Genomic DNA, 11,018 nt, shown 5'->3' with positions numbered 1-11,018 from the left:
TTTCATGAATGTATTAATACTATTATTGCAGTAGTGGTTAGTTATTTTGTGAGTTTGGCTCATTTTCTCCATTCTTCTCCTCTCCTCTCCCATGTGATACCTTCCCCCATGCTTTGATGCAGCAAGAAGGCCCTCAATCTTGGACTTCTCAGCCTTCAGAACTGTGAGCCAAATAAATATCTTTTCTTTATTGAGGACTGAACTCTGATCTTTTCCTTTGCCCCCCACTCCCCCCAAAATTCTTTTCTAAGGGGGCCTGTTGAGTCATGCCTACAAATGATAACAACTAAGCAAACAGGTTTTTATGATGCTGTTTACTTCCCAACCTGATTCTGGTGTAGCATCATGTGAAAGACAGAAGACACTTAAACATTCCTTTCAGCTGATTTCTGATCTTTTGGACAAAACCTATCTCTTTCAGCCATTTGTCAACTAAAGACTCCCTAAATCCACCTATGACTTGCAAGCTCCTGCTTCGAGATGTCCTGCCCTCTTGGGCCAAACCAATGTATGCCCTCCATGTATTGATTTATTATTCTACCTGTAATTCTTGTCTCCCTGAAAATGTATATAAAAAAGATCAAATTGTAACCCAACCACAACAAGTCCACTTGTTCAAGGCTTCTTGGGCAAGGCTTCGGGCCATGGTCCTCAAATTTGGCTCAGAATAAACCTTCTTAAATTATTTTACAGAGTTTGTCTTCTTTTCTGTCGACATTATAAATTACCCAGCCTATGGTATTCAGTTATAGCAGCAGAAAAATGGACTAAGACAACTCCTACCTTAAACCTCTTTAGCACAATGCAATATTAAAAGTAGGTGCATGGTAAATAGTCAATTATTGTTGATTTTTATGACCTGGTTACTCTTCCTATAATCCCAGACAGTAATGTGTTCTCTAGCATTGTTTCAGGACAATAAATTGTGGAGCAGACTGTGATTGTAGCAGACAGTTAATTCTAGACCTTCTGGAACCACACTGCAAAAGGCAACATAAGATTGTGTGGATTAAGAATGAAAAAAATCCCTAAACGATGTCAGAAACTGATCTTTAGATGAAACGTCCTAAGTTTAAAACGAGTCCAGCTTTTCTTCCTATCACCAAAATGATCTAGTAAAATCTATGCTCACTTTGGGGTCGATCTGTAGCAAAGCACACTCATGTATCATTTCAGTACTTTGCTAGGGTCTACAGTACTCAAGAGTTCCTGGAAATGAGTCCTTAGCAGTGGAAAGCTGCCTGTTAGAGTCTTCTAAAACAAATCCAAGAGGTTTTGATTTTCAGTTCTAATGCAGACTAACAACAGACTTATTTTCCTAATTTCAAAATAATCCAATTTCTTTGGCTGTATCTGTGAGTTGAGAGTTTAGTGTGCTTCGTAAAAAACACAACACTAAAAAAAAAAAAAAAAAAAAAAAGTCATTTTTCACGTCTACGAAGAACAGGTCCCACCCCAGCGCTCCCTCGGGACCCTCGCTCCAGCCCGTCTCGGTAAAACAAGGCTCCGCCCCACGCCCGTAGCCCAGAGTCCTTGGCAGTGTGTGTTGCTAATTTGGTCCGGGAGAAGCGAGGCGGGACTTCCGTTGTTTGAAAAACTTCCGGCGGGAACCGGAAGGTGCGGTGACACACAGAATCCCGGGTGTTCTGACGAGCCCGGCGGGAAGGTGAGCTGTTTGTGCGCCTTGGCGGTCTTTCTGAGGGCTCACAGGAACCCGGCGTCCGGGCTCCGGTATTTTTGGGGCCATTTAAAGAGTTCTGAGCGCTCATCTGGGAAATAACACCCCCCCTTTTTAAAAAGTGAGAGGTATCATTACATTTCGCTGTCAGCAGTCTGTGTCTTACAACGTGCACCCGGAAAAACCTTCCTAGCTGCCGCGTGTCACCTGGCGCGTCTTCTCAAATTGCAGCACCTCTTAGTGCATAGGAACAGACATGAGAAAGCCCAGGCAAAGCTAGATTGTTTTTGTACGGCAAATTACTGGAGATGGGGGAGGAAGCACCTTTTTCACTGTCAGATGGTGGACCTGTCTGAATCAACTGCATGTTCAGCAGTGTGCCTGGCATTTAGGAGGCGCTGAATAACTGTTGAGGAAAGGAATGAATGGGAGCTCTCTAGACAACTTTCCTGGAACCTCCCACATGACAGCGTGTCATTAACATAATGTGTAAGGAATGGGAAACAGGGCTAGTCTTGGTGTTCTGGGCACTGGGCTCTAGTTCTTTGCCACATATCTCTCTCCTTTGAGTAAACCATTTCACCTTATGGGATCTGAGGCTTCTGAATATAGCAGGACTGTCTGATCTTAGAGGCTCTAATATTTTGTTTTTATGACTTAGGGATCTGTGCTAACATTCCAAGCACTTCTTTTGGTTCTTCAGGGAAGGACCTAACATTACAAGCACTTCTTTAGGTGCCTCGTAAGAAGATGTTTTCCTCTGGTCTCCTTGAATTTTTAAATTGTTGGTTTTCCAGTTTGAATTTAATATTTATATGTGTACAGGTCCTTTTGCCCCTTTCTCCTGATTTTCATTTGCCCTAGTTTAGTACCTCCTTCCTTAGGAACATCACAGCAACCTCAGGATTATTGATTTGGATTATGTTCATGTGCCCACAGTGATAAGAAAGTTTCAAAGGAGGGAAAATCCCAAGTCACTAAAGAATAGGAATGTTCTTATGTGCCACCACTTTTCTAAGAAAGCAGTGAGTGTGACTTATGGCATTGCCTAATAGTGATGGAAAATAAATGTAAATTCCTCTATAGAGGACATATTTGTGTACATTCTGATGTTCATTTAATAAGTAGTTATAGGGCAGCTGTTAAGTGCTAGGCACTGTGATATGTAAGTGAAGAAGGCAAATGTGTTTCCTGCTTGGTGTTTACTGCCTTGAGGGTGATGCAGACAATAAGTAAAACGAAAGGATAATTATAGATTATGTTACATACTACTGTATAAAGAAGTAAATGGAGTTCTTTTTAAACATAGTATAACTGAGAAACCTATTGTAGGCCTAAAATGTTAAGATCTAAGAGATGAGAAGGAGCCGACCAATTGACAAGCAGGGGAAGAGGGCTCTGGGTGGAATGAGCCTGAGGTGGGAAAGAATCATGCTTGTTACAGGGCCCGAATGAATGTTGTGAGGAGAGCTGAGGAGCTAGAGCAAGTGGTGAATGTGGTTAGAAAAGTAGGCAGAACTGAGTTACATGGGGCATTTTAGAAGGCCATGGTAAAAAAAATATGGCTTGATTCTAAGTGAAGAATGGGGTGGGAAGTCATTGAATTTTGTTAAGCATTTTCTAAATGGTCTTTTGCCCTGATATGTGGTGAATGGGTTGTAGGGGCAAGAGTGGAAATAAGGAGGACAGTTAAGAGGCTATTGGAGTAGTCCAGGTGAGAGATGTTGAGGACTAAACACCTACTGGAGCTCGTAGAGATTTAAGATATGTTTTGGAGGAAGAATTTATGTGATTTACTAATACTCTGGATGTGGGAGATGAAAGAAAGAAAAATTTGCAATGTTTTGGCTTAGAAATTGGAGCTTTGGAAGATGATGGATATGTTTATTATCTTGATAGTGGTGATATGTATACTTGTGTCAAAACTTGTCAAATTGTACAATTTAAACACATGTAGTATGTTGCATGTTAATTATACCTCAATGGAACTGTTTAAAAATTTCTGAGGTTCCGGCTTAGCAAATAGGTTGATGGTGGTGCCATTTTCTGAGATGGGAAAGGCTGGAGTAGCAATAGGTTTTAGGGCAAGGAATAGCTATTTAGAGTGGCATTGTGGATGTGTTACGTTTTGGTAACTATGAGGCATGTAAATAGTTTCTGAGGCAGGCAGTTTATTATGTAAATCTGAATCATAAAGGCAAAGTTTTAATAAGTGGATGATGTAGGTATTAAAACCCATGGAAATGGGTGAGATTTGGGTTAATCTAACAAGTTTTATGATACAAAGTAAGAGGACATGGGAGAAGTGGAGATGGAGAAACAGGTCCCAACAATATTAGTCTTTAAATCAGAGTATACATAGGCCTGGGAATATACCTGGGATAGTTACTAGAAATAATTTCTAGGTCCTCAGCTTCTAAATCACTTTCAAAATCTGGTCTGCTTGAAATTGGCCTATGTGTTCAATGCAGACTCTGCCTTCCCACCCCCATCTTCTTTACGCTATTTTTTTTTTTAGCTTATAAATAACAGAAATTTATTTCTCACAGTTATTTGAGGCTGGGAAGTCCAAGATAAGGCACCAGCAGATTTGGTGTCTTGTGAGGGCCCGCTTCCTGGTTCATAGATGGCATTTTCTTGCTGTGTCTTCACATGGTAGAAGGGGTACACTCATTTTTTTTTTCTACTTGTGAAAAAAGAAATGCTTACCTCTTACTCATCTTTCCATGGGAGGTTGCCTCCAGGGTGCCTAATAAAGGGGCAGTTGGAAATATTTGTTTCAGGGAAGCCTTTTTTAAGGCTAATGGTTCATTAAAACATAAGCCTGCTAAGGGTTTGCCTATTCCTCTTTTAAACACATTTCTGTTAAGGCTGAAGTGTGGAGATAGAATTGATGTGTGATCCGTATGGGAATGTTCTGAATTCAGGTATATTGTAGAATGGGGTGGTGGGAGTGGTTATAAGGTGATCTGGGTGGGTTGTTTGATGGGGAGCTTAGCACCTTCAGATTTTTACTCCTGGGCTGGTCAGATTCTATAGAGAAAAGCCTTCCATTCTTCTCCCTAGAGGGTAAGGATCTGACTGGCAGCATTTTGGGGACTTAGTGGGAGAAGCAGACTTGGGGTTTTTTGTATTTAGCATTCAGTCGGTATGGTTCCCATGCCTACAATTAGACTTAGTGTCCTCTACTCCAGAGACTGTTTTACCTTCTCCAGAGAATGTACTTCTAGATTTTTTTCCTGGGGGAAGTTGCCTAATATTATAGCATGAAGTGGAATAGGGCACCTACCCTTTGTGTCAGACAGCTTACACCCAGCCCTAAACCCTTCACCTTTAGTTCCAAAGGTAACAGCTATGGCTTCCTCTGAGTTTTTTGAGGATACTGCAGGGTAAATTGGTTTGATTCGCAAATGCTCCCATTACTGGCCTGAGATTTTAATTTTTATGTAATGAAATCTGTTAATCTTTTTGGTTTTAGAATTTTGAGTCATACCCAGGAAAACTTCCATTTCCCTACTCCTACTCAAGATTATGCAGAGTCGCTGTTAATTTTTGTAGTACTTTTGTAGTTTTATTTTGTACATTTTCAAATCATTGGTCATTGGGGAATATATTTTTGTTCATGGTGTGGAGTTAGGGATTAAACACTGATTTTCCTCCAGAGAAATAGCTTGTTATTTCGATACCATTTATTGAATAATGTATTTTTTGCCCTACCCTGGTTTGAAATGCTACCTCTGTCATACACTGACTTCCTCTGATTTTTATTATGGTAAGATATATGTAACACAGAAATCACAATGACCTGTTTGTTTATAATCAGTATCTAGAAGTACTCATTTGAGGAAGAATGGCCTGTATAACTATAAAATCCCAAAAAGAGTGAAGGAAAAGACAGAAGCTTATCCTGTCTATTTCCTGGAGACTACTTTCTTTTGTTCTGGTTCCCTCTGAGCACTATTCTGCCCAGCCATTCTGCGCTTATTAGACTGTGTTGAGCCATAGCTGCTGGGAGAACATATTCCCTTTTGTGGCAACCCCTTTAGTATTTCTGTGAGGGATTACTTCCTCCTCTAAGTGGATGTTAGAACCAGAGGCATTTTAACATATGACTGGTTTAGGACCTTGAAGTGTTCCAAACTGTCAGTCTAATGCCGTTTTTATGGTTTGACAAACATTCTGTAGGTAATGAATCTTATCAGCTAAAGTAAATTTATTTACTTCCTATGTTATATGGTATCTCTGGCTATTTGTCTTAATTTTTTTTAAGAGCTGGGCCTTTGAATGTGGTAACTATTTTATAAGGGATTAGTTATCTTTTTTGTTTGAGACAGAGTCTCACTCTGTTGCCCAGGCTAGAGTGCTGTGGCTTCAGCCTAGCTCACAGCAATCTCAAACTCCTGGGCTCAAGCAATCCTCCTGCCTCAGCCTCCTGAATAACTGGGACTACAGGTGCATGCCACCATGCCTGGCTAATTTTTTTGTTTCTGTTTTTAGTTGTCTGGCTAATTTTTTCTGTTTTTAGTAGAGACAGGGTCTCGCTCTTGCTCAGGCTGGTTTCGAACTCCTGAGCTCAAGTGATCCTCCCGCCTTGGCCTCCCTGAGTGCTAGGATTACAGACATGAGCCACTATGCCTGACTGGGAATAGTTAACTTGTTTTAGGAATAACCTGGCTGTACATTCAGCCCATCAGCATCATTTATTTCATTGCCAACTTTGTAGAGAGACCTCTACTTTATACTGTAAGAAGATACAGAAGAGGGAAAAATGTTTCTGTCTTTGAGATATAGTTTAATAAAGGACATTATAATTTAATACTCCATAGTATCATCATCAAATAACACTTGCAGAATACTCAAGCACACAATTCTAAAAAAACTAAGAATTGTCATCCTGTAGGAGCTTATATTTTTGAAAATATAGCCCACCCTCTTAAGGTTTTTAAACCGTTGGAAGGCTATTAGCTCTTCTTTTAATTGGCATCTATATAGCTGAGGAAACCAGTGTTTGGGCTTATGAATAAACTTCCTTTTTTCTATGAAGTATTAGTTTTGAATGACACATCATTTTGTAGCCACGTAAGAGATCAGACTATTCTATTCATGCTGATTTCATGTTCTGTTTCTTCCAGATGTCATCATTGCCAAGAAGAGCAAAAGCACAGGTTCAGACTGTGGTATCAAAAGATGAATTTTCTTCCCTCTCTGAGTTGTAAGCATATTGGCTTAATATGGGGGTGGGTAAATGATGATTATTTTAAGGAGTACTGCATTCTGTCAACTAATTCCTTACATGATTTGGGTGGAAGAAAACTATGTCTCTTTCTTTCATTCATGCAATGAATATTTGTTGAACTTATACTATGTTCCAGACTCTGTGTAAAGATAAAATGTTGATGATAAAGTGTTGAATAAGGAGAAAGTAACCAACTTAATATATCAGATAATATTTACATTAGAATGTAAGCTCCATGAGGGTAGAGACTTTTATATATTGCTTTAGAACAGGGTTACTCAACCTCTGCAATATTGACATTGTGTGCATGATAATTCGTTGTTGTGAGGGTTATCCTTTGCCTTGCAGGATGTTTAGCAGGATCCCTGGCATCCACCCATTAGATGTCAATGGCATCCCTTCCTCCTTCCTGCCCACCCCCCCCAGTTGTGACAATGAGAAATGTCTCCAGACATTGCCAGATGTCCCCAGTTGAGAATCTCTGGTTTAAAGTACCATGTTAGGTGCTCTGAAGATATTTGTTAAATAAATGATTTATTTATATTAGGCAGTAATAAGTACTATAAAGAAAAATAAAGTAGGGTAAAGAATAGAGAGCATGTTGAGTATTTGTAGTGGAGGAATATTTTGGATAGAGTAGTCAAGGTGTTCTTTGAGAGGATGTGGCAAGAGATCTAAATGAGATTTGGGAGTGCAACTTGCAAAGATCTTGGGGATGGGTGTTCCAAGTAGAAAGAACAGCAAGTGCAAAGAACCTGAGGCAGGAATGAGTTTGATGTGTTTAGGGAACAGCAAGAAGACTAGTGTGGCCAGTCCAGAGTCATCGAGGCAGAGAGTGATAGGAAATGAGATTGAAATGGGTAGGTTGTAATAGGTTATGACAGGGTATTAGGATTTTATTTGACATGTGTTGGGAAGCCACTGGAGGGTTTTGGGCAGGGATGTGACATGATCTGGTTTGCATTTATAAAATATCATTCTGGTTTCTTGGTGGAGAACAGACTATAGAGGGGCAATAATGGAAGCAGGGGAGTGAGTTAAGCAGATCGTTATAGAAGCCTAGGGTTCTAAAAGTGAAAGTGATGAGAAATGGTCTAATTTGGGATATATTTTGAAGGTAGAGTAGACAAGACATCCTGTTAGATTGGATTTGAGACATGAAGGAAAGATAGGCATTTTGGGGAGACTGGAAGAGGAATAGGTGTGAGGGGTGGTAGAATTGGGGGTTCTATTTTGGATTTGGTAAGTTTGAGGTGATTGCCAGACATCCAGGCGAAAGTGGATATACAAGTCTTAAGCTCAGGGGAAAAGTCAAATTGAAGATACTGTATGTATAAAACTGAGATCCCTGAATTGAGCCACAGGACAAGATCAGATCAGCTAGCAGGAAAGCAGAGAGAGAGGGGAGGAGAGGGCTGAGGATTAAGCCTTGGGGGAATTGAACATTTAGAGGTTGGGGAGAGAAGAAGTTAAAAGGACTAAGGAGAAACTTCCAGAAGTAGGATGAAAACTAGGGGTTCCTGGAAGGCATGTAAAGGACAGGCTCTAAGGGGTGCTAGATGCGGCTGAGAGCTCACTTGTGATTGAGAATGAGAGTTGAGGAGCTGCCTTAGAACTGCTTCATGAGTAACAAAATGATACCTGTGCTTGTGTCTTCTTCATAATAAGTAAAAGCCCTTTAATCTTGGCAGTATTCATATATGGTGTAGGGTTAGTCAGTAACCCTACTTGACAAGTGATGAGACTGAGGTGGGAAGAGGCCATCCTGCTCTGTTTGTTTATAGTGTGAGTGAAACCCTGGTTTTCTGATTCCTTGGTTTTCTAATTCTAGTTCCTTTTGATTCCACTGCTATTGTGTTATGTGATTCTAATGATTCTTGTTTATTTGTTTTTGCTTACTCTTGAACTTATTAGTATCCACCTCTGAAGGGAATTCACTTTGAAAACACCAGTGGTTTGACCTATCAGAATTATGCTTTCCTAGAGTATAATTTAGCTAAGAAGTCATTCAATCAGATTTTTGCCTTGAGTCAGAACTTAACATTCAAACACCCAGACATCCCTATTCACTAGTCTCAGTGAAGGGAGTGGTCATCCTTCCCACTAATATTTTTCTCTTACATTAGGGTAGAAATAGAATGAACTGGGTTGGCAGGAGCATTATGTTCTTTTAACAGAGTTCACTTGGCTGCTTTTGCTGTGAGTTTAATTCCTTGTTGTTAGAAAAGTACTGTAGATATACCTGCTCCAATCTGATCTGGAAACAAATCCATTCTTTGAAAGGAAAAAAAAGGGTTAATTAAATCAGCTGGAAGTGTCTTGATGCTGAATTTTTATGTAATGTAGGGTGTTTCCTAGAGCCATTTCTCACTCCTTTCATTGATTTGAGTAACTTATTAATAATACAATTTGAATGAATTTGATTAGCACTTAGGAACTTATTTAAGTGCTTTTCACTGTTAAAATTGAAAAGCTCATATTGACTGTGGTGTAACATGACCCAGTAAATTACTTAAGGTAATGAATGATTTTTTTATGTCTTGAATGTATGTGTATATGTGTTTGTCTGTTAGGTGAGAAGAGAATGGAGATAACCTGTGATTTACAGCATATTGGGGTATTTTTACATGAGTGCCTGTACAACTCTGTTGGTTCAGTTCTTAGCAGTGACAGTTCACAGCCTGTGTGCTCCTATCATTCCGTTTTATATTAAACACCTCCTACTTTATTGTTTTTTTCAAAAAGTATATGTCTTTTTTTTTTTTTACCTTTGACATTTGGTTTTATTTTTCCTGGAAATTCTTCTGTCAATTTACTCCTAGATCATCTGCCTCTGAAGAAGATGACAAGGAAGATAGTGCCTGGGAACCCCAAAAGAAAGTTCCTAGAAGCCGTAAGCAGCCTGCTCCCAAGGAATCCAAACCAAAGAGGGTACCTCGGGTGAAGAAGAGTACCCCACAGATGAGTGATGGGACAGAAGGCATTTCTGTTAAGGAGGAGCTGGTAGGTGCTGTAGAGGGAAGTTTCTAGTGTTCTAGTGTTACTTTCTCCTTATACAGAGTAGGACAAAGCATGTCGATGGCAAAAACTGCCAGCAGTGGTGTCCCCTGCCATGGGTCTTAATAATATTTATCTTCAGATCCACTGTGTTTCTTTGTTTATTTCCTTTTCTTTCTCCTAGGAGGTGGTCTCGGTATGGTAGTGGTGGTAATGATGGTGGTATTAGCAAATATTTGAGTGCTTACCATCAACCAGGCAACTTGGTCAACATTTCATTTGAGTGATTTTACTTGATATTCATAACAACCATTGAGGCAAGTGCTATTATTATCCTGATTTTATAGATAAGAAAGCTGAGGCAAGAGATGTTCAGTGACTTGCTCATGGTATACAGAGAGTAGGTGATGTTAACTGGGTTTCTAAGTCAGGAATATGCTTTTGTCAGCATTTCGGGAACTGATACATCTCTCATGGGTGTTTTTACATCAGCCATGCTCATACGAGTGATGTATACAATCAGAGTGCTGGCTTAATAATTAATAGTTTGAAATAATCATCTCAAGGACTTAAAATTCTTATGGCCCACACTTTTTCTCTTTGGAGGCTGAACTAAGTAGGGAATTAAATAATCATCAGAAATTTGCTTGATGTGCATGGGCTCAGAATAGGAGGATTAGATAAATTCATTCATTTGAATTTATTGAGTGTCTGCTGTGTTCTAGGCATTGTGCTTGTCACATTGACAACTGAATGTTTAATTGCATGAAGCTAAGGTAGTCTGAAGTATCCATCTCACAGCAAGGCTTTCTTATCATTGGGACAAAAATACCTTAGAATCTATTTGCTAAGCTTTCCTCTCTTTCATACATTACTTTGAAGAATGCTGATCGTATTTGCTTTCTGTAGTTCTTTTTCTGCTTCTCTGTAGCTGACAAACCCCTTTATGATCAACACTTTCTTTAGTTCTGCCAATTCATTTGATTAGGTTATTATCAACTCTTATAGGCCTGGGGGGTCATTCTTCATATCTCTGCTCTGATCCTAATATTCAGTAATTCTGGAAAATATATTTGATAGGAGAGAAGATTACATTTTGACTGAAAT

At 39.5% G+C, this 11,018-nt stretch overlaps 1 protein-coding gene across 2 annotated transcripts in view; it reads left to right on the top strand.

The window, feature by feature from the left end:
- The first annotated feature begins 1,597 nt into the window (after positions 1-1,597).
- SRBD1 (S1 RNA binding domain 1) overlaps positions 1,598-11,018 on the top strand; it is a 187,224-nt gene continuing 177,803 nt past the window's right edge. Inside the window, exons 1-3 of one of the 2 annotated variants that reach the window (XM_045549525.1) lie at positions 1,598-1,666; positions 6,811-6,890; positions 9,737-9,917. In XM_045549525.1, the coding sequence (XP_045405481.1) occupies positions 6,811-6,890; positions 9,737-9,917 (261 nt within the window). In that variant the 5' untranslated portion in view covers positions 1,598-1,666. The remainder of the gene's footprint in view (positions 1,667-6,810; positions 6,891-9,736; positions 9,918-11,018) is intronic. The other variant, XM_045549526.1, reaches the window with a different exon arrangement.

Source organism: Lemur catta, chromosome 4, assembly GCF_020740605.2.
Source record: "Lemur catta isolate mLemCat1 chromosome 4, mLemCat1.pri, whole genome shotgun sequence".
In the NCBI taxonomy this organism is placed as follows: Eukaryota; Metazoa; Chordata; class Mammalia; order Primates; family Lemuridae; genus Lemur; species Lemur catta.
The sequence above is the reverse complement of the archived record's forward strand: the minus strand, read 5'-3'. Positions and strand labels throughout refer to the sequence as shown.